The 25,611-nt window shown below is 33.7% G+C and overlaps 1 protein-coding gene across 1 annotated transcript; it reads right to left on the reverse strand.

Moving 5' to 3' along the window:
• Nucleotides 1-18,838: 18,838 nt before the first annotated feature.
• Nucleotides 18,839-25,317, reverse strand: LOC133173166 (protocadherin-9-like). Its single transcript, XM_061308114.1, has 6 exons — nt 25,211-25,317; nt 24,443-25,120; nt 22,192-24,156; nt 20,125-20,247; nt 19,910-20,039; nt 18,839-19,325 (listed from the first exon to the last, which is right to left on the reverse strand). The coding sequence occupies exons 2-6, from the start codon at nt 25,067-25,069 to the stop codon at nt 19,009-19,011; spliced, it is 3,162 nt and encodes a 1,053-aa protein (XP_061164098.1). The 5' UTR covers nt 25,070-25,120; nt 25,211-25,317; the 3' UTR covers nt 18,839-19,008.
• Between the last annotated feature and the right edge of the window lie 294 nt (nt 25,318-25,611).

Here is a 25,611-nt window from a genome sequence, read left to right on the forward strand (position 1 = left end):
TATATTTTATGGGTAATTCAATAGGTACTTAATGGAATTCTTCTGCTAAAGTGTATTTTAAAGAAAATGTTATAAATGTCAAAGATGCATTTTTCCAAATTTAATATTCAAGATTGCAGTATTTGTTTACACAGAGTGGTTCCGGTAATCCTTAATTGAGATATACTATATCCTTTTGTGTTAAGATAATTGAAAAACCGAAAGAACTGCTCAGGTAGATGAAACGTTTACGTAACACACGATACGTGGGTATATATATGTATGTAAAAGGGGGTGTCTCGCACAAGCTTCCTAACTCAGACCATTAAAAATCAACAAAAGGATATCTCAATGCCGATTTAAATATTACACTAGTCACACTTTTCATTACCGGCCATTACATACACCAAACCTAGTATCAAATCCTAATAAAGCCACAGAAATGAAATGGCCGAGACATAAATTGAAAAAGAGAGTTATTTAAAGCTTTCATTTTTTGACCTTTTTTATTGTTAAGCGTCTTCATTAAGTATTCTTACTGAAAACTATCTGAATTAGATTTATCTTTGATATGCCCACTAGTTTCATTTTCAGGGTTATAAAATTGGCAGTACGGTTAAAGCATTTTGTAAATTTTTTGTGTGTGCTGTCGTTTTACATATGCCCGACACCGCAGTGGCTGATTTTTATATGATTTTTATTAGCCTTCACTTTCCGCTCCCCATTTTTGTGACTTTGCAAGTTTTATAGACCATTTTATTGTTGAATTTAAATGTTTAATTTGAAAATAATACTTTTCAAAGATTTTATTTTGATATTGAACGCATTGAAAATTATTTCTCAATTACTCATATGAATTTACATATCGCACTTCAAATCAAAACTCCTCATCAACCACCATTTGTAAAAGCGAAAGATTTAACTCTGTGGTTCTTTAGATGGCATCCCCACCAGTTTATTACAGCAGATTTTTACTACTCACCGGTAGGGCTGTGTATTGAGCAAAATATTTCGATACGATACGATACGATATTTTTTAAAGCGATATGCGATATATTGGATTATTTATTAAGTCTTTCACAAATGTCTTGTAAATGACATTTAATGCATAAATTTGATAAAAACTGGGTGAGTCTAACATAACATGTTAAAATATAGTAGTCTATGTATTTTGTAATAGTTATTTAAGATGTGCTATCTCCTTAATGTTTATTTCATTATTGATCATTTTTAATTCAAAACAATTAAAGATAATCTTTGGTAAATGAAATTCCCAACCTTTTTACAGAATTATAAGGAAAACTGCCTGTCCGATACGTATTGGAAGTAATTTTTTCGATACGATACATTCCTGAAAATCGATACGTATTGAATATTCGATATATTGACACAGCCCTACTCACCGGTCCCTCCAATTTAGCTTTATGTCCATATAAAGTACCCGTACCCGCAGATGTCTTGAGACATCAACGCCTTTTATAGAGGACCTTGTAATGTCTTTATTCAATCGATTCATGAAAATGTTTGTATAAATAGATTACACCTATTAATTACGATGTAGTCCACAAAGAAAATATATCAATAGCTTTTCACAATACCCCTATATTCCGCCGTTAGATCTTTGATAATTTCTATGAAAGGAAATAAATGTAGGGGTCAATTTTATTACTACGACATAATGAGAAGGAATAAATTATAGATATTAATGTGGTCGAATGTTTCTTCTCATGCCGTTTACATCTTAAAAGTATAGTAGAGAAAGCTCATTATAGGCTATATGACTACTTTATGGCTAAATAATAAACTACCACATCATACTTTGAAACATGTCGAGCTTGTAACCAGAGCAGTGGGGTTCTATTAAAACCAGTTTTAATGTATCTATTTCACGTGTCTTCACTTTCAACTTCTATAAAGAATCTGCCCTCACACTGTCTATTTTTACAGCCTCTGCACTAAATAAAAAAATGTTTTTGAGCTTGGATGAGAAAATGGACATTTCATTGATTTCACTAGTTCTATAAGTAAGTTTATTTGATTATTTGAGGTCTGAGGATTTGATCGTAAATTATTTAAAACATAATCCAGCCACACACAAGAGTAATTGGGGAAGTTTTTCAAGCGAAAAAAGAAAGAACAGTGCTGCAAGGAAAAGTCTTTGCAGAATCTCGACTCCAGATGTACCGTATTCTGTTTTTATCTTAGAATAGTCTTATTTTTACACTTTTCATCTCGTTTCATTAACTTACATGTAGGACATAAATAAATTTACTTGTCTTAAAATTTGAATTAAGATGGGATATACAAGTTAAAGATACAGTGCTAATAACCTTATATTTTTCCACAAAGTTTATTAAGATTTATAATATGCACCCGATGAACGACGACTATATGGACTATCTTTTTCCCATAATCCCTCCTTTTAATTCCTTTCCATTTAAGAACATCCATTAAAACAAATGATGCATTATTTTTGTCTTAAACACAAATTCACAGAAGAATTCGAATTTGCTGAAGGTAAACTCAGGACAGTACCACAGCTGGATTATATTTTAATGATATTGATTGTGCTTTTAATGGTAGCAGACTAAGCTGTATTGAGGTTGGTGATCTGTAATAACACTAGTATCGTGATGAAATACGGATGATGAACATTCTTCATCCAATACCGTAAGGGATCAATATTTTCTCAATTATACCAAATGATGGTATATTTGTTTATTTGCACGTTATATTCTGGTGTTTAAACAATGAAAGGAAAAAAAGGTATACAACCAAGGGGTTAAATAACTTTTACAAGTGATAAATATACTGAAGATCAACACATTGTCTTTGATAAATACCAATAACCAACAACACTTATAATAAGAGGTGGGGATGATTAATTAATTATGCAAAACTGTGCAAAGAAGAATTAGCATTTTTAAAGATCATATACCTTTGTAAAGATATGCTTTAAACAGACAATGGCTAATGATACGTGCGTAGCTGATGGAAAGGCTGTATAGAGTATTCCAAGCTAAATTTCGTATTGCACCATGCGTAATAGAATAAAACAAACAAACAAACAAAAATATTTACCCCAAATCATAAAAAGAAAAGAGCAGCAAAAACTTTCATCCCCTCTTACAATTATGTCTAAATAAGGCAAAACGAGAAAGAGAAAGGTTTGCGATGTTAAAGGAACCTTTTTACATGATTCATAAGGAATGATTAAGATTTTACAATGGAATAAAGAAATTTATTAGAATATTGGTCCTCTTGGAAGAAAACTCATAATTTCCACAGCACAACTGTCAAACCATGTGTCCCCAATAATCCAAAAAGCTATGATTTACAATTACCAACTCAAAGACATCAAACGAGAATACCATGTGAAATGTGAGCAATACTTTGGTAATTTACAATAGTTATTATCAGTTTCACTGGTCAAGGATTTCCCTTATGAATTTTATCTTTATAATTTCATTTTTATCAGTGATTCCGAGGGTGTGTAAAGAGAAGATTTTAATAAAACGACAGTAGGAAATCTTTTTAAAACCACACCAGCAAGAAAACGCATTCAGAGCCATGAGGTCAGTGCAATAAAAGTGAATTAAAATCGATAAGTAATTGATATTGCGGATTTTTTGCGTTCGCGGGGATACATTTTCAAGGTTTAGCTTTGGCAGGACGATATCGCCTCCTGATCTCGTAACAGCTGATTACAATATTGGGGGTCAGGAGGATATCATAAGAACTAGAGTGGACGACATACAATTTAAAGATCAAGTCCTTAATGACGATTCTCTAAGCGAACAGTAGTTTCTGAAAGGATTCCTTTATCAATTTGCAAGTTATACTTGATGGCTATTGCTTTGTACTAAACTGATAAACATAAAACCAAGTTTTAAGGCATCAGAACGTCGTTTTTCGCATCACATTTGTCAAAGATTTTATTCTTCCCAATTTTATGAAGAACTCTTTAGTAATGGACTTTCATATTTGCTCTTACAGGCGTTAGAAAGGTTTTCCTTTATCAAAATGTCTTATCTTTTTATTAAACTTACCATCAGTTATTTGTAATTTTTTATTCATTTTTTTAGCAATTATCTGTATCTCTGCATGACATTTTTATTTATGATTTGTAAAATTGCAAGCCATCTGTCTTAGAAATTTGATAAGCGGGTTATTTTCTTTTTCTGTTTTGGACCAGCATAGTCAGGGGTCTAATATCTCCTTTCTAATCTCTTTTACCCCAGCTTACGTATGCATAAGCTTCATCAAGTGGCCCTTTATTGGCACTACTTTCTATCTCGCAATGGTCATTGATGTAATCCACCCGAATTCAAATTTCCCTTTCATCTACAGGAGAACACACACAAAGGTCGGATGAAGAGTCTCAGGAAAAAAGTTCAATTATAAAGGAGATTTAAGTGAAGTATGCATTTCAATGATTGTGTCCAATGAGATGAGTAGTATAGTGAGGGATTAATTGGGGCTGGTTTTCTGTTAAAGACAGACACTTCAATTTCCTTGTTTTGTAAACTTCGTATACTTACACGTAGTCTAAGCACTTTTAAAATTAGTCAAAGCTAGCGATTTTCCATGCCAGATTTTTTGGCATGCTAGTATCGTTATACAATTATTTTTGCTAGGTTGAAACTATCAAATATCAATTCTTTATGTTTCTTTATAACGTTTCTCTAAGAATATTCTGAGAATTGATCGCCAGTTACAGAGATGATTGGACTATGATCTATATTGATTTGACATTTATCACCCACATTCAACCTTAATTAATGATTCCTTTGGTGAGTGTTAAACCCAGGGTATGTTTTATCAGACCTTTTCCACGGAGAGCACAGGTGTGAAAGATTACTACCAGTCGTAAACAAGAAAGGCCTTCATAAACGACAGGTTATCATTATTTAACATCAAAATTTTACTCTCTGTGAAAAGAACACGTATTTGATTTTTCATTGGCTCCTGTTAAGTCGTGCATTAGAATACACAGTTTATTCTTTAGCACGTCCCTTACATATGTCCAGTTAGATGATAAATCTAAAATGATCTAACTATTTGATATGATCATATCTAAAATTTACAAAATACTTCTGAATTGATTCGAAGAGGAAAAATAATACGGATACTTAACTTCTGAGTAAATGATAATTGATTTATCACCGTTTTACTTTGAGCACCAAATATCAATTTTATCTTGATTTCAACTTTTGATATATTTTTTTTTAAATGGAAAGATATTAAAATTTATATCTGGATTATCAATACCAAAATTCACTTTGCAACGATAAAAGATTGGATCTCCATTAGGTATTTTAATAACTGGAAATGAAATGTATATGGCTGTAAAATTTTGTCCAGATCGATATATATATTCACAGACTCGCATTAAATTTAATTAAATAGTTGTAAACTAGTAATTAAAAGTCACCAAAATCACTTCAAAAGCTCGATATAATAAACCACTCTATTTTTTCCCCTGTGAAGAGAATGACTTTTGTATCAGAATTGTAAATCAAGATTGCAAGTACATCATAGTTAAAATCTTGTAATGTAATACGGCTTCAAGTTGACTTTTTCGTTCGTTTTTCCATTTCCTTAATTATATTGCAATGACATGCTGGCGACAGGAGATGATTCTGTTTTTCTGTTCTATTGTGTGATTAGGATATCATATTATTAGAATTATTTTATTGGAAAGTTATGGAAGTAAACCCGATTGTTTCTCTTCTTTGCATGTCTCCTATCAGTCTGTGATGTTTTTAGTCGCATGCACAAAAGGCTTTGGGAAGCATGTTTCCTAGATTCAATAAATGACTACAAAAAGAGTTTCTGAAAATAAAAAAAACAAAACCCTCACAATTCTTTATTGGGACCGATAAAATTGGAAAGAAAACCTTTTGCTTGATTGAATCGGATATACAAATAGCCGACCAACTGTCTCTTGAGGCCAGAATGCACCTGTAATGCATGCACTGTCAGACGTGCATCGGTCACAAACACAACTGAATTGCACTCTAAATATCTGGAAAATCAATTCAAATTAATTAGAAATTTAGTGACCATAAATTTCAATTTAATTTGTCCATTGCGAACCAAATGCACCAAACGCTTGACCAGAACAGAAGAAAATTTTGTATGCAGATTGTCTAATTGGATCTAATTGATATTTACAGCCGGATGAGTCTATAGTTGTCCTAATCCCAGAGAGCCTGTGGTCACGGTTGGGTGTATATGGTCAAATCAGTATGTCCATGCCTCACTGAATTAGCAAGTAGATCATGCTGTGACAAATATTGACCACAGATGAAGAGTTTAAATAAACGGTCCCAAACAAGACTCCCAGATAGGACAAAATATAAGAGTGTCGCACTTTGATGTTTTATTAGTAGGAACTCTTTACTTCAAAGAGGTGCAAACAGTCCAAGTTGTCAAGCGAATCATGTTAATGGTACTCGAAAAACCGACAACAGTGTTTTAAACTCTTTTGAGTTCGACCCTAACAACTGAATTAAAATAACATTGAAATTTTTAAACAAGAAGAAAATTGCCGAAACATGGAAATACAGTGCGTTATCTGCATGCTGAATGCGATATTCACGTCGTGTTTGATATACAAGTTTGTGTCTGGGAGAAATGGTTAAGGCTACTGTTTACAAGTGTACAAGATGTGCTTGTATACATTGCATGTCTCTGTGTCTGTTAGGTTCATGAGAAAATAAGAATACGCTGAATTTTAAACGCTTTGTCTTGGTCATTTTTAGACCCTTTAAACCTCCGGTTAAAGAAGAGTTCTTTATAAACATTAAGACATGTGGGTTTTTTCTTTATTGAATAAAAATTAATGGTTTAAAAACCATATTTGATATTTTAAGGTGGATCAGTTCGGTAATATGTTGTTCACCCAGTAGTAGTTTCTTGAAAAATGATTTTTTTTTTTTCTTAATTCCATTGTATGCAAGAGGTATATTATATGTAGATCTGAGGTGTGCGCTATACTTGTGTCATAAAGATAAGAAACACAAGGATAGCAATGACAGATCATTTGTAACCTCATCCGTTCAGCATTCTAGAAAATAAATTAAAAGATAATAAACAGGTGTCAGTAAAACTCAGTTCAGCTGAATAGAAATTTTGTTTAGTCCAGAACCTTAGTTTGGGGAAACTAATTAGACATGAACGTTCAAAACGGCCAAGAAAATGTGTTTCCTAATCCTTCAAAGGGTGGACAATGTTGTTTTAGCCATGGTCAGGGGTTTACTGAAATAAGACATACGCGCTATGCCTAACAATGACTGCTTCTTCATCTGTTAAGATTGTATCTAGTGTAGCCTATATAGTCTTGTTTTGTTTGGCTGAAAGGGATGGTTCTTAATATAAATTAACAATGTTGCAATTCACACAAATAATGGAAATAAATCGTGTTTGTGGCTCGTTGCTTGAATACATTATGATGAAGTTTACCATGCGCGATTATATATATTAATGAATTGGGGATTTTGTTTGCAAATTCAGTGTTAAAGATGTTTATTACTGCAGAAAATATCAGCACACATAATTTCCAAAACTGCCTTAGACACGATTTTCAATATAAATATTCCTTGCTATTTTCACTTGCGACTGCAAACCTTCCATGCTAAAACAAAATTTTTAATTTGCAGGGGATGGCATGAATTTGTCGCATTTTATTTGTCCTGAATTATCGCAATTAATTATTCCAGTCCTACTTGTATTCTAAGATTCCTTCAGCGGTTAATGTGTCTACTCTTAACAACAAAAAGAAAGGGTGGCTTAGAGGGCCTGTCGGACACACAATCCAATGAAGGACTCCGAAATCCATTACAACCCGCACTTTTCTCACTCACAGGCTAACGTCGGCGCAGTGACCTTCATAATTATATTGACTGAATTTTTAATGGGCATTTTGGAACAATTTTGCGCGTCCAACTTTTGTTAAAACACTAGATTTATGACTTCAACTCTCCACCTACAACTAATTATCGCCCAAACTGGGATCAACAGACGGATTCTGATCCAAAAGAGTTTCATCAAATCTCGTGAGGGTGGACGAGAGGTCGCCAAGGCTACGTGAATTGGAGGATCAATCCGTAATTTAACGTGGAAATGTAGACAGGTGACAGATTTGTCAACTGTCCGAAATTGTCCATTTGCCGGAAACTTTACACCAAAATAATGTTCTGACTTTAAAAGAGCTTATTTTATCAGGTGGAGCATTAAGAGACACCCCAGTATTAGTATTCATGAACATCTCAAGAAAAGGAATCGGCGGGTGATAAATTAGTTTATTTTGCAAAAATTAGAGCAAAAACGACGACATCCAACTATCAGTTTTTACAAGTAATTGCCAATAATTGATTTGTCCGGAAAAAGTAGCTGTATTTTGGTCGCCATAATCGGAGTAAAACCCAGATGTCCGTCCCAGATTTATTTTAAAACTTCATACACCAATGTTGGGTATTTTAAAGATAGGATAATCAAAAAGAAAACGAATATTTAAAAAGTGAAATTTTAGATCGGTATGCTATCTTATCTGTTAGCAAATAGCCAAAGATATACATCAAAATGTATATCGGTTTGGTAAGCTCTGCAAAATTTGAGAAACAAAGATGACCCTATGTCTTGTGAATTGCAGTTTTTCCCCAAGAGGATGAACTCCGTCACGATATAATCCACTTTAGATTTCAATCAGAACAGCTTCGGTAGATAATTGCGGACAATTTGTGTTTGGCAACAACCATTTGATTGGGAAATGATAAATCTAACTTTGTAGAGCAAATCCTTATTTTAATATAAAATGTCAAAGAGGTTATTGATTATGCTTTGATCCGATTGATAATAAAATGAAAACCAAGTTTGCTTCTATGGAGCTAGTAAATGACTGACTTTTAAAGAAAGACTAATTGTTTAATCCTTAAAACTACACCTGTTGTGATTTAAAAAAAATAATGTAAACATATAAAAACGCTTGTGTTCCTATAATTCGTTTTCTTACATGTACAAGAAATGTGAATATTCATAAAGGAGGTTTACAATAGCTTATTATGCATAGTTTTACATACCCAGTAACGGGATATCGGTAGCTCAATCCAATATATATATATATATATATATATATATATATATATATATATATATATATATATATATATATATATATATATATATATATATATATATATATGTAGAGGGTCTCTAGCATTTTGATTTCGAAGTTTGAGAATCTTATTGGATTGTTTCAAACTATAATTTTCTGATATGAATTAATTTTTGCAACGGTTATGCCAATTCAGACACTTTATCTGATAATAAATAAACCCAAATCAGGATTAACAGATTTAGAAATAAAACGTATATAAATGTACTATAATGAGTTTGTTTTTATCGAATTGTTATGTTGATATCCGTACGTTTATCATGGATATATTTGCAGAACATTTTTAAAGCATGCATCGTAATATCAACAGCGTTTTTAAAGGATTTCTTAAGATCGTGTAAAAACCTTTTTAATACCAATGTTTATATTTCGCCTATACATTTTTCTATGCTTTGGTTTGTATGTTTGGATGGAAAAGTCGCCAAATGATCCTGAAAAGCGCTAATAGTGCCCCAACAAATAACACGACTTCTAATCAACTTAAACTTGTCCACAGTTTGATTTGACAATTCAAGATAACCGATAAGTGCTACCTAATTCTCATTTCATGTTGAGCGGTTCTTTCGAAGGTCAAAATGCTTGCGTTACGATGTCGCCATTTGAAGAATCCATTAAATTTTCCTTTCTGAACAATTCACAAGAGCGATCTATTAATCGTCTGTCTCTCTTATTAGGTCTCTTTAATTAAGAAAACAAACATATGAGATTGCAGTCAGCCATTTGTTATATAGTTAAATCTAGATGTCACAGGGTAATTGAGACTTAAAAGTTTTTGATTCCACGTAACAGGAAGCGCCAAACGTAATTTCTGTTACGCAATATTTTGGTTAGGTAGTGCCGTGACCATTCCATTGTCAATCAGGGTGTCACTCTGTTTATTTATTCAACACCTGCAAGAATTATTTTATTCCGACGCAAATCGAGAAACGTGTTGAATATATCGAAAGAAGTGAGAAAAATTAAATCTCAGTAATTCCGACCTGGCACTTTTATTGGTTGGCTCAAAGAATTTGTCTGAAGAATAAAATAAATAAAAGTTCACAAAGAAAATAACATTGTGCCTTTTTATATTACCAGTACTTATGCAAATAGACACTGCTTAGCGGAAACCTGTCCTAATTCCTGAATTTGTATAACATCTGCTCCAAAGACAGAAATCTGTACGAAACCCGACTCAGCTTAATTATTCTGACGAAAACGTAACAAATGCATCTTTTTCGTTAAAATATTTACAAAGACTGCATGAACAAGAATATTTTTAAAAGAAAATTAGTCGGCCCCATTGCATGCTAAAACACATCTATCACAGGGGTGTAGAATTTGTCAGTGACAACGCTCTGAATTGGGGTACCCCGTATAATGACTACCCCGCACCGTTTGATTTATACTACTCTGTACTCCGGGGAGGGATGAAGACCTGATTGATGTATTCATCGGGGTGTTTTGAAACAAAATACACGAATTCATCTCAGAAGATTTGAATAATCCGATATGACAATTTGTCATAATATGCTAATGTGATTAAGTTTGATAACAAAAATGTCCTTTAAAGAACACGGCACTAGAATTTAACACCACATCTGGTTATATTTTGATGGAGGCTTTGAAATCTTAATATCTCTCCAGATCTCAATTTTTTTATTTATCTGTTAATTATAAGTACTTTCACTCAATCTTGAAAATGAAGATAAATTTATGAACTTTCCATGCTGTTAATTGCTACTGTAGATGTGTGCTACATATCTCCCTATGGAATCAGTACACGATAGGTTTACTACAGGAACTTCATTGTCCGGTGTCGCATAATTTACGTTCCGGATACTTCGCGTTCCGGCCGGAACCTTAAAATCATAATATTGGTTCCGGATTTTACTGTAAGTTTGGTTCCGGCCATGGCTGCAATCTTCGAATCGCGGTATCTCTCAATTATAATCTGCCAGATTTCATTCTACACTGAATCATAGAAGTAGTTTTTTCCTTGAGGATTAAGCATGGCGCAGCGGCATGCCATTCTCATGTGGCGCAATGTTCTTTTTATAAGGCGTCATGCCCTTTTTGTACAGCCATTTTTAAAAATAAATGAATTAAATAGTCCAAGTAAAGATCGTGAAATACGCTTTCTGATACATATACACCGAATAAAATTTGGTCGCAAGAAAGGCTTTGTTTATCTAATGCATACAAATTAAGTCCCTTTGTTTATTTAGTGCATGTCAGGTGTGAATTTCTCGCTTGAATGCACGCTGACCCGGTATTTACAGGGTAAAGAGGATAGAAGATAAACTAGACTGAGATTACAAAACCCTAGAAAGAAGCATAATGTCAAAGATAGATTTGATCAGTAAATTTTAATTTTATAATCTGATAAAGTAAAGAATTAAATACAAAATGGTATATGTATTTACAGAGATGCATTCTCTGTTTAAATGATATTACAAGTGTTGCAAATTCCACAATGTCGAGCCTCGAATACATGGCTTCCATTCCTCATAGATATTATCACTTGGCATGAAAATATGATTTATATTCCATTAGAAATAAACAAACATAAAAAATATAATTCACTGATGAAGATAGTTATATAGTTTTGTGATAAATTAACAATGGCTATTTCAGGAATATGTGGTTTATTCTGCAATGAAACAAACATGAAAACATAACGATATGGTTTATTCCCTTAGAATGAACAAACACAAGTAATTAATGAAAATTATGTTGTTGTTGTTTTTTAAAGACCGTAGGAAGAAAAAAAAACAAGGTTGAAATATGAAAAGTAAAGACCAGCAATGTTGATTTTGAAAATAGCAGTGAGGTAAACTGAATTAGCTCAAATATTTTAGTAAAATCAAGGTTTTAGCAAATTTTAAATGATTTTTTTTTATGTTTTAAAGGCCTTCAAATGGACTTTTCTGTAACTTCGATGCATATCCTACCCACCCACCCCTTAAGATATTTGGGAAATAACTTTTATTCCTTGGTGTTTTTTATACATAAAACACAATAAGAAAATGACAATTTTCATGACACTTTAAAACTTTATCGTTTTATACATACCATTATGTTTAATGAATATCAAAATTTGTGGAGAAAAAAAAATCAAAATACATATAATTATACATGTAGGCAAAAGGCAAGCGGCAATAATGTAACACCCCTCCATTTTTTTTAAATCTCAGCCCCCTCCCCAAAATTTGAAAAAAAGGAGGTTATAACAGCTCCAAAAATAAAAATTATTAGAAAAATTGTTAGTTTATTATCTGAGCCCCCCCCCCCTCCAAAAAAAAGGGAGGAGTTTAAATTATAGCATCTGCAAAAATGTAAAATTGTAAATTAATTTTTTTTTTAATTAAAAATAATTATCATTCCAGGTTACAATTTCTGAGACTAATATCAAACATTTTTGTTTCCTGTTCATTGTATTCCACCTTATAAAAAGATAATAGTAAAATAAATTCAGACTTTTTTGTAACTAAGTTGTTTCTGTTTCACTTTATTACGAAGATAAAAAGTCCGGAACCATAATTATTGTCAGAATTAACGTTCCGGGTTACAATTGCGGAGAGTATTTTCAAACATATTTGTTACATGTACTAGGTTGTTTCTTTTCCACTTTATAACGAAGATGAAGTAGCCCGGAACTAAAATTATGGTCATAATTAACGTTCCGGGTAAGAATTGCTGAGAGTATTTTCAAATATTTCTGTTACAAGGTTGTTTCTTTTCAACTTTATTACAAAGAAAAAGTAGCCCGGAACCAAAATTATGGCCATAATTAACTTTCTGGGTTGGAAGTGCTGAGAGTATTTTCAAATATCTTTGTTACTAGGTTGTTTCTTTTCCACTTTATAACGAAGATAAAGTAGCCCGGAACTAAAATTATGGTCATAATTAACGTTCCGGGTTACAATTGCTATGTATTTTGAAATATTTTTGTTACAAGGTTGTTTCTTTTCAACTTTATTACAAAGATAAAGTAGCCCGGAACTAAAATTATGGTCATAATTAACGTTCCGGGTTACAATTGCTATATATTTTCAATCATATTTGTTACTAGGCTGTTTCTTTTCACTTTATTAGGAAAATAAAGTAGCCCGGAACTAAAATTATGGTCATAATTAACGTTCCGGGTTAGACTGAGAGAATTTTTAAATATCGTTGTTACTGGGTTGTTTCTTTTCCACTTTATTAGGAAGATAAAGTAGCCCGGAACTAAAATTATGATAATAATTAACGTTCCGGGTTACAATTGCTGAGAGTATTTTCAAATATCTTTGTTACTAGGTTGTTTCTTTTCCACTTTATTACGAAGATAAAGTAGCCCGGAACTAAAATTATGGTCATAATTAACGTTCCGGGTTACAATTGCTATGTATTTTCAAATATTTTTGTTACTATGTTGTTTCTTTTCCACTTTATTACGAAGATAAATTAGCCCGGAACTAAAAGTATGGTCTTAATTAACGTTCCGGGTTACAATTGCTGAGAGTATTTTCAAATATCTTTGTTACTGGGTTGTTTCTTCCCCACTTTATTACGAAGGTTAAGTAGCCCGGAACCAATTTATGGTCATAATTAACTTTCTGGGTTGGAAGTGCTGAGAGTATTTTCAAATATCTTTGCTACAAGGTTGTTTCTTTTCCACTTTATTACGAAGATGAAGTAGCCCGGAACTAAAATTATGGTCATAATTAACGTTCCGGGTAAGAATTGCTGAGAGTATTTTCAAATATTTCTGTTACAAGGTTGTTTCTTTTCCACTTTATTAGGAAGATAAAGTAGCCCGGAACTTCAATTATTGTCATGATTTACGTTCCGGGTTGGAATTGCTGAGAGTATTTTCAAATATCTTTGTTACTAGGTCGTTCCTTTTCCACTTTATTACGAAGATAAAGTAGCCCGGAACTAAAATTATGGTCAAAATTAACGTTCTGGGTTACAATTGCTGTGTGTTTTCAAACATCTTTTGTTACTAGGTTGTTTCTTTTCCACTTTATTACGAAGATGAAGTAGCCCGGAACCACAAATAATTTTCCGGGTTACAATTTCTGATATTATACTTTCATGTAAATTAGTTAAAACTGATTCGTCGAGAAACATTATTTTGTTAAAAAAACACGATTACCCGCTGAATGATGAAGCCACGCATTCCAGCGTAGCAACATGCAACACTGTTATGTGTACATGTATTTGTATAAAAATTCAGTATGATATAATAAATATTGCATGTAGTTGCGTTTAACATTTAAAATTTTCACCTTTCGAAAACCATTGTCAACCTCGGCTGCGCCTCGATTGACAATGGTTTTCTTGGGGTGCATTCAACTATATGCAATATTTATATAAGAGTAATTTCAAAGTTATTTGTTACCTGTTCATTTTCTCCCACTTTATAACAAAGATAAAATAACCCGGGACCAAGTTAACGGTTATAATAGACGTTCCAGGTTACAATAGCCAGAGTATATGTAATTTTAATTTCACAGGTGTATTTCTAGTGACAAGACTTTCTCTAGGATACCAACAATTTTGACCTTGACCTTGGAGTTTGAACTATTAAAAAAAACCCTTTAATTTAACCTTGGCCATAACTTTTGACATTTGATGCTAAGGCTTTTATATTTCACATGTATATTTCATGTGACGGGTCCTTTCCCTGGGTATCATTGATTTTGACCCTTTGAGTTTGACCCACTTTTTAAAAACTATAACCTTGGCCATATATAACTTTTGAACGGTTGGTTCTTGGGCTTTCATATTTCACAGGTATTTTCATTGATACAGGTCCTTTTTTGGAAAACAACATTTTTGATCTCTTGACCTTGAGCTTAGAGTTTAACTTGCACTTTAGAAACTTTACCCTTCACAAAAGACTGCCGTGCGGGAGCATCAGTGTTTCACAAACGCATTTTGTTTTTTATTACGACTCACTTTACCTAATGTGTTTACGTTAAAGCGTTTGGACTTTTTTTTAACTATTAATCTAAAACAATTCCAGTATTTAATGTGAGTATGTAACCCTGTCTTTGACACATAATCTTTCAATTTTAGCCTTAAAAATATATTATTATCAATTGCTTTAGACATATATCTTATCGCATTTCAACAATAACAAACAATGCAAAATAATACACAATGGCATTGTATGGTAGTTTTTTATAGATGACTCAACCGTAATATATAATTATATCATGGAGAATTACCATATCATATAAGAAAAAAACTTTTTCTCAACTTAAAGGCATAATGGATATATGTCCCAAAATTACAGAGATCATGGATCTTGTGAGCACTTAATAATTGTACAAATTTGAAAAAAAACGACTTCTGTCAGTAATACTTCTCGACATATTTTTATAGAAGCTTTTCAAAATGCAGGCAATTTAAAACAAAATGGTATTCATCCTCTACTTCACCACTGCCCCCTCCCAGTTAAAGTTTTCGTTCGTACGTTATAACAACTCTCATTTCATCTTCAACATCCCCCCCTCCCCCTGAATTATTTTTAGATCCACGCATGTTCACTTGAACACATTCTACACATTCCACTCTCCTTAAGTATTTTATTATGACGTCCTGTCTCATTTTCAAGATTACAAGATGAAAGCCTAATTCGTCTAACTTAAATGGAGCTGTGCAGTTTTTAAACTGACGAAAATTACACGCCGCATTTTAGTTTCACGGAGGGAGGGGGATATTTTCCATTTTCCACTGCATTCTATAGCGGAAAACATGTTCCAACAGAATTACAGAATAATCTCTTCTTCTTCCCAAATAATTATTGTTTTGAAACTTCGTTTATTTATATAATATATCATTCAGATATGCCTTTTGAAAACTGAGTTCTGAATACATGGTATATAAATCTCGGCGTTCGACATTTTAGCGGGGAAAAATGGACGTTTTAGCGAAAATGTGACATTTAAGCGGAAATTAAAATACATACTTACATTCAACAAATTGTTAAGTAAATTATAATTATATCTATGCCTCTTCCGTTAGCCAGTCGGGCTAAATTTTCTGCCCCCTGTTGGGGGGGGGGGGGGGTAGGATTTTGCGCAGGCTTAACAATACTATTAATTTCTCAGGATTGTAAAATACAAATCTGTATCTGTATTACATTTCCTCTTCAGAGTTATTATTACAAATGCTGATAAGTGCACTTACCTGTATAAATAAAAATGAGCTGAGTTTTATTCAATAGTTTTTAGCCGTGACCTTGAAACCTTTGCTAGAATCGGGATCTTAGAAATTTTAAAGTTCGTCATATTTTGCTGGCATTACATTGACTGTTTAAAAAATAAATTTTATCCGAAAAAAAAATCCACAAAATTTTTATTATTACAGGAAATTGCTTTTCTTCATATTAAATACTTTATAAATTTTCCGCTGAAATTAATGTTTATTCACACCTTTGCAAGTCCGTCGCCCACACATCTCCTATTATGTTCATTCACGTAATGTGATTTAATTATATAGTTGGCTTTACAAAAACGCAATGGGTGTTTGAAAAAATATATATAAAGATATCAAAATATTATCCAGTAATTTTTTTAATCGTAAATATAATTCATCTACATGTATTAGCATTACCAGTTGATCGGGGTGCCCTTTGCCTAAAACTCATTTAAAATTGCGGAAGTGACATACAGCGATTCGCATGAATGCACATTGTAGCGATAGAAGGGAGTCATATAACAACATGAAGGGGTATATCAATGTAAACAAGTTTCACACCTTCGCGTTCTTTTGTTTACAAAGAAACAACATAATTACGTATAATTCCATGGATTATAGTATTGGTACATGTATTAAGACCGTATATTGGGACTTCTTCTAAATCGATATACGTGTAAATCCTGCTGCATCGTATAACCCGTTAAGAGAAAGAAAAAATCCAAATTATTTGTAAATATTAATTATAAATAAAGTTTTTAAAAGGGTGCTTGGATGCCCGGAACGTTTATTATGGCCGGAACCAAACTTACGCGGGCCGGAACGTTTATTATAGCCCGGAACCAATATTATAGGTATTTAGCGTTCCGGCCGGAACGCTAAGTTACCCGGAACGTAAATTATGCGACACCGGTTGCTGACTTTTGTACGTGTTAACGAGAGTAATTAGGCGATAAGATCACAGTACACAGACATCAAGGAACTTTGTCGTTCGTGTATAATTTGTTAGAAATACAGGTCAACATGAGTCGTTTGTCTACAGAATAACATTTTGATAGATAGAGATTTGCCTGTTCCTAAATAAAAGATGGTCATCTTCAATCGCTGTTGTCAATTTCTATATTTCTATGGTTGAACAAAGTCAAGTAAAATTAAATACTTGTTATTTATGTCTATGTTCTTGATACCTTTGGCTTAAATATACTAATAGGAGCATTTAGAACTATGTATCAGAGGGAGGGAGGGAGTAAATACAAAATAACCATGTTCACGTGTCTGGAAGTTTTGATGCACTAACAAATCCAAAAAAAGAAAAAAAAATCCTCTGTTGACACTTTCTAGTTACTTCATAAACACTTCTCTTTTATTTCTCTGAATGCTTCTGAAATAACATAATAAATTCGATATTCCATTTCTATTTTTTCATTCAGTGTTTGCAGTGTTTGCATCGCTCAGAAAAATAATTATTTCAATCAATATTGATATTAGTATGGTTCTAAATAACAAGATTACAACCTTTTAAAGTAGTAGACGACATTTAATTTTTGATAGGAGACTTCTTCCTTTCTTTACATTGTAACGGATCTGATCGCGTTATGAAGATGGAATTGAAAAAGTTCATACACCGAGAAATCAAAATCTCAATAAATCTGGGGTTCTTGTGGCGAAAAGCGGTAGCAATCGGTAACAACTTCACCTAAATCTGGCCTGCCCTGACGAATTTCCCAAACACCTCAATTTATTATCAACATTATCATGGGAAACCCTATCGACGTTTACATAAAACCCAAGACCCTTATGACCATATGCTTTGCAATTGGCCAAAATCACACGTTTTTTGTATATCATTTGTAGATTTATTATCATTTTTTCTACATTAGAACCGTTGAGAAACCAAATTTATTCGATTTGTTATTGTTAAAGCCGCCTGTGTTTACAACAATCATCCTTAGATGATTGGGCATAATTTTTTACAGATGCCTGCAATTTTTCCCCCTTGATTCTCATAAAAAATATAGTTCATATATTTAAAAAAAAACAGCATTCCGTTTCATATTTACAAATTTATTTGTGACATGAAGAAAATTTTAAACCTACTCAAAACCACGATAAATTTATTCTCTAAGTACAGCTGACTTATTTTCTAAGCCTCAGTGTTAAGACAACTGCGATTAATACAGATCTAGTTTTCTGATGCTCATCGACGGGATGTTGTTGCAATTTCTTTTCAATGGTTTTTACGAGAAAAATTCTAGCTAGAGTTTTTGTACATAAGGGAACACGTGCTTATTTTTCTAACGCTTCTGTCAAGTTAAAATTTTGCTAAAAGTGATTATTCTGACTGTTGGAAAAACATTTTACTGAAAAATGACTGATTCTGATTCTGTTCACCTGGAAAATTCCTTAAACACGAGCGGTTGACTAAGGTACAATTATAAACATCAAAATACTAAATATTTATAATTACATTTATTTGCGTAATATCAATTGATACAATGAGTTACAATGAAAATTATATCATGATATGATCATATTGAACACATTAATTAAACATAAAGATTTATAGCACCTTGTATTTGAATATATTATTTGGCACATATGGAATATTATGGGACTGTGTTTCTCGTTTTGATTTTAGAATGATATATATGACCACATACGAATGAAGAATACAATATTCACACAATGCATTGTCCCCTGTGTAAACTCGAATTAAGTCCATCAAAAATGTCCTCCTGATCCAAAACATAGCTTCCAGAAGTCGTCGTACTGTCGTCATGACCACAGTAACTTCCGGCGTCTGAATACAAACTCTCCTGTCTCTGGAACACTCCTGCAGCATTTCGCTGCTGAGGAGAAAGATTATTGCATGGATATGTCACTTTCTGCTGCAAATTGTCTTTTGCGTTTATAGAATTTCCATGCAGCTTTAAATTCGGTCTACTGAAGGTACTAAATGACAATTCTTTTCTCGGCGAATTGTGCTTTGTATTTTCTGGAAAAAAATCGAAAATGAAACATTAAACGGTGATCAAATAGCAATCATCTCTCGCGCAGGAGAGTACTGAGTTCAAATAATTTACCTCTTTAAATAAATAAATAATCGTGGGTGATAGTGTCAAGAAGATTGTTATGACATTTTTGTTTACTACATAATTGGATTTCCATGTTCTATAAACTTATCTGAGAGACACCAATATATGAGAAGAGAGACAGCAACCAAACGTTATCAAAAATTCTCTTTATTTAAGCAAAGAGTCGCATGAAATCCAGGTACTTTTGGTTTATATAATATGATAAATATGACGATAAAGAAGGTGAAAGTTCAGTGCATTGCAGAGGACTACATCAGATGATACAACAAGTGACATATGACTAATGCAAGGTGTGTAATTCACTGGGTATCTGACGGAAGTTAATGCAAAATAATTACATATTCTCACTGATTAAATAATGTTTCCTTGCAGTATAAGTTTGCTAGACCATGACTTTTTATTCATGTTTATTAACAAAAGTAGGGTTCGAAGTTTGTTTCTTCTTCATGTTTACTTTATTTACAAAAAAAATATGTTCTCTTACCAAAATCTATTGAACTGGAATGAGAAAGTAGAATACTGTTGTTAAGGTCATCTTCACTTCCGCCTCGGCCACTGTCACTTGGAGTGAGCTCCCCTGAACGATCACTTGTGCTGTCCTTTTCTTTTCTCACCTGAAATATTATGCATTTTATTAAAAATTAAATTTGGAAAACTTGACACCTAACATCTTATTACCAAGAGAGAGAGAGGACTCACCAATTGTGACCCTGGTCTGTAAGAGTTACTGGACCTTAGTACGTGTTGGAGAGTAAAGGGAGTTAACTGGTGATGTATTTTGTCATCCTGGCCAAGATTAGCGGTGATCCCTTTAGTGGAAATCTAAATAAGAAACAAACATTTCTTAAGTAAGTAAAATAAATATTGGTGATTTTTGAATTGGCTTTCAATTATTTGAAACATGTCAGATAGAGCGGGATAATCCGCTTACTCCCCCTTGAATCACGTGGGTTCAAAATTTCGGAAAAAGGATAAATTAATGATAAATATTGACCCGACTATTGGATAAGAGCGATTTGGTTTTGGTAAAAGAGTGGAATTTGCCGCTAACAGGTCGATTAAGATATCAAAAACGACAGATTAATGACTAATTTTTAAAGATAAAAGTCATAAATTGACATGTTATTACCAACAGGAGATAAACTAAGGACTAAATCTTATCAAGATTTTTCAAAGGGCTTAGACGTTTTTGTTAAAATGGTAACTTTTATTTTTCTTTTCAATCTTATGTCAAACAGATGTTAAAACATTTTAAACATTCAATTTTAAAAATTAATATGGATCAAACTTTAAAGAAGAACATGAAAAGAGAATGTTAAAACCCAAGACAGATTGACGTAAGAAAATGCTTGTTAGGAGCCGTAATCATAATGCACTAACATATATTTAATGACAATATTGGTATAGAGCACATTTTCAATTGTATTTTTAATCCAACAACTTTCTACACTGTGAGAATAAATCGATTGAAAGGCTTGATGCTATTTTTTAAAAATAAATGAGGTTAGAATGATTTAAATCCTGCTTACTTCTCAGGAGTGAAGTAAAAATATTTTTCTTTGCTTGAGGAAAATGACCCAGTCGGTAAATGACTCAACAACATACAAAATGAGTTTAAGAAAAAGAAATTGAGGCGAGCGAAAGAGTTTTCTTTTTCCAATTCAGTTAGTGATTGCTAAGCGTTGCGGATACTGGGGTTCGATGTTTTAGTAAAAACTCCCACGGGCCATTGGTACCCGGTATATATGAGGAAATTTGATCTGAACACATCACGATCTCGATGTACTGACACCTGTATGTGGCTTGACAGATGACATTTCTTTCAAAACAAATGAGGGTTAGTCCCGAGCTAGTTAAAGCTTGTGCAATAATTTAAAAAGCGCACTGTAATTAAACTAAGACTGCGCTATTTGCTCAAAATTATATTCTGGCTCTCTGTGGTTTCCTCTTTCAACCTTATGAATCGACATGAAAAATAAACAAACTAGTGAAAAATTTCTCAGTGGTCCTCCGTTTTCATGTTTCAGTTTACTGATGGCTGACCGTAGGCCAAAAGTGTTATTTGAGCGGTTCACTCGATTATTTGCCTACCTTGGGGGTACGGACACATTACGCATGTCGAGCGCGAAATGACTGTCCTTATCTCGGAGAATCTGTCACAGGGATGGACACAGCAAGCAGATTTTATTTCATTGAACTATTTTAATGAGTCTCCATGTCAAAATTTTCACGAGTGACCTGCCCTTTTACTTTGTGATTAAGTGACATTTACGGACCTATTTACGTGTCTCATGGTCGATCTACGTTTTGTAAATTTTTATTCATTTAAAAGATATCAACATGAATCTAGATTTGATATTTTGATATTAAACTACGGTCTTTATTTACATGACATTCTCTTTAAATCATTGCAATCATTAGTTCCTTATAGAGAATTATTATTTTTTTGTGTGTGCAATAAACATTAATGTTGATTATAGTTTTCATAGAAATAATACAGTACACATCTTTGATCTAATATTGTCTTGAATCAATTGAATTAGTCAGTAAAAGTTGCTTTTCAGATTCTAAATCCTTGTAATTTCCTATCTAATGGCCCATGAAAATATTTTCGTAGTGATGCACCATGGAAACTTTATTACCAGAGCTTTTATAATTGAACAGTTAACTCTAAATTGAATGTTTTTTGAACTGTGCGAATTTTATCTCTTTTTCTCCAAAAGAGAAAAGGTGATGATAAAAAATTAATGGTGTGTGACATATTACCTGGGAGTCCACCATGGAACTGTGGAGAACCGGGTACAACTGGTGCTCAGGTGATTCTTTGTCCAACATCCCACTGCAGTGTAAAGAATCCATGGCATTCTCATGGAATCTTTGAGCTGAAATTTCAGAATAGGGCTCAGTTTTTTGTTGTTCGTGATATTTCTGACGCAATCGATCGGCTCTTTTGATCAAACAAATTGTCAAGACGATGACCACCGCAATCACTATGGTAACACAGGAAATTGCTATAGCGATGAGAAAGTATTTGTGATCGTCTGGTGCAGAAATCCCATCTGGTATCTGTTGACTTGTCACTATTATCGTCATTGTCCTTTCGGTAGTCCTTGGGGGTGTTCCTTTGTCTTGGGCAATGATGGACAGTTTATATTTTCCAATTTCTTTCGTTGTCAGTTGTCTCATAAGAATTAGTCTCCCAGACAAACTGTTTAGTTGAAAAAGATGTGAGTAGTTCCTGTCCCTAGTGACGTAGGTCACGGTTGCGTTGAGTCCTTCATCAATGTCCCTGGTATCTAAGTGAGCAATGACGGTGTGGGGTAAGGTCTGATATGAGATGATGACAGTACTGTTGTTATCGCTTGGGAACATGAAGATGGGGTCATTGTCATTCATATCCAAAACATCAATGGTGATCTTAGCAGACGATTGTTGGGGAGGAGACCCGGAATCAGACGCCACAACTGTGAACTGATACTTGGCAATGACCTCTCGGTCTAGAACCTCTGTCGTTCTGATGGTTCCATTAGGTAGAATATCAAAAGGTATTCCACCACTGTACTGTGGTAAAAGGGAGAATGTCACTTTTTTATTTTCATCTTTATCAGTTGCAATAAGTAATCCAACAGATGTATATTTAGGAGCATTTTCCTGAATGGCAAATTCAAAGCTGTCGTTTTGGAATTCAGGTTTGTTGTCATTGATGTCAGTAATTCTGATGACAACACTGGCAGTACCTGTCCTCGAAGGAGAACCACCATCTACTGCAAGGACGTTAAGTTTGATCAAAGATGTTTCCTCCCGGTCAAGTCTGAACTGTGCAGAAATAAGTCCTGTTTTAGGGTCAATAAAAAAGTTGTATTTTGACGGCTGAAGTCTATATGTGATTTCAGCATTTTTACCAGTGTCTTTATCAGAAGCAGAAACTCTAATGAGACTGGATCCAATGTTGTTGTCTTCCTGGGTTTGCACCACATACCCAGGCTTTGTAAACACCGGGTCATGGTCATTCTCGTCAAGGACGGTCACTTTAAAGGTTGAGGACGCTTTCAGAGGTGGAGTGCCCTCATCTTGACACAGTACAGTGACGCTGTACTCCGATTGCACTTCTCTATCTAATGGCTGAGACACTACAACCTTATACTCAAGAACATTAAATTTTTGGAGTTGAAATTTTTCACTCCGAATTGAACAATTAATATTTCCATTATAGCCGGTATCCGGGTCGTCCACAGTGACGTGTGCTATGGGGGCATTAGGTGAAGCACTCTCCAATATCTGAGCTTTGTCGGTGTTTGACAGCAAATCCACCTTGATCCGTGGTGGGTTGTTATGAGTATCTCGCACATTAACAGTTATTTGGGTTTGAGACATAAGAGGCTGTTTGGCACGATCACTAGCCTCTACAATAATTCTATACTGTTTTCCAGGTTCAAAAATTAAAGATTCCTTCACTTGCAAAGCCCCACTCGTTGGAACAATTTGAAACAACTTCAAAATTTTATCATCCTGTCGAGGACTTAAGCTATAAATGACGTCACCATTCAGCCCTTCGTCATCATCCTGTGCTCTGACGGTTAGAATTGTGGTGTTTACTGCAACATCTTCATCCACAGTAACATTGTACTGGGCCTGAGTGAACACGGGCTGTTGGTCATTAATGTCCAGAACGTTCACAAAAACAAGCAAGGTTCCAACATTTGCAGGTGCGCCACCATCTTCAGCCACAACCTAGAAAATTCATTGCAAATTATTGCTGATATTTTCTTTTTGTTGTCAAATAGAGAAAGAATCGGAAATTTCGAATTACTTAACCAGCAATTCACGTACAGTTCATGCAGTATTTGCAAAGCAAATTATCAAGTAGGTGATAATAAACATATATATTTTATACAGCACAAATTATTATTAACTTGTAGAAGTTGCTAAGATGTATAACATGTTTATTTTTATGGAACATGGTCACTACTATACATATACAATTTCCTAAAAAAAAGTATGATGAATGAATATTTACCTGAAACTGGTAGGACTTTTGAATTTCTCGGTCGAGAGTTTTGTTGAGAACAAGACGAACACGAGAACTTCCATCGACATTTTTCTGAAACTGGACGGAAAATGGTGCTGTATGAGGGACAACCTTATAAATATTTACCGAATAATGTCCACTGTCCTTGTCTACAGCCCCTTCAATGGGGAAAGATGTCCCCACCAAAGACCCCTCCGATACCGACAAATTCACAGAACCATCAGGAAAGGTGGGGGAATTGTCATTAATATCCAGAATTTCTATTTTCAGTTTAACTTTTTGATAAAAACTTCCTGAATTACGACAGATCACATCCAAATTAAGCAGGCATTCTGTGACAAATTTACATTCGGAGAGAGATTCTCTGTCAATTCGCATTCCAACGGAAAGAGATCCCGTTTTTTCATCGAGTTGAAATAAAGATGTTAGAGGGTTTGATTGAGATAAAAAGATGTATTCCCTCGTGAGATCACCAGAGGATAGGTTGGCGTCTATGGCAATGTTTCCGATCAATGTTCCAAGGGCAGATTCCTCGGACACAGCGTAGTGTAATAACTGACCACAGGTCACAGGTAAACAGATAATTATTGTCCACAAATACTTCGTAAATGCCATGTTTATATCTTCACTTTTAAAGCCTGTTCATTTGTTGAATTTCTTGAAGATCTGTAAAAAACAGAAAAAATGCATTGAAGAAATAAAATTCCATTCAGCAGCTTCCTGAGATTCCGAAAGATAGTAATTGATTTTACTTACTGATTAAGTATCAACTAGTATGAGACAAGCTGATTAGTCATTTTGTCATAAATATTGCTTCCATCCATCACTACCATACTATACTCTTCTATAGCCTTTCACCTGGATAATGTGCTTTATTTACACCTGGGAAATATGCGTAAGAAGCCCCGCCCAACAAAACTGAGTCAGCCAATCAGCGATGTCAGCACAACTCTGTTTTGGCACGCGTGTATTGTGATATAGCAGAAAATACATTTTATTTTTCGTTTTCTATTATTTACAGGTGAAAGTTCATTTGACCCCCCAAAATAGTATAGGTCTTGGCATTGAAATAACCATACTAGTGACATCAGAGAGAGAGTTTGGTTTCTCTGAGCAAGCAGCGATATTAATGATAACTGACGTCTTCCTGTAGAAGA

The sequence above is a fragment of the Saccostrea echinata genome, unplaced genomic scaffold (assembly GCF_033153115.1).
Source record: "Saccostrea echinata isolate AGI-Se365-2 ecotype Australia unplaced genomic scaffold, CSIRO_AGI_Sech_v1 ptg000056l, whole genome shotgun sequence".
In the NCBI taxonomy this organism is placed as follows: domain Eukaryota; kingdom Metazoa; phylum Mollusca; class Bivalvia; order Ostreida; family Ostreidae; genus Saccostrea; species Saccostrea echinata.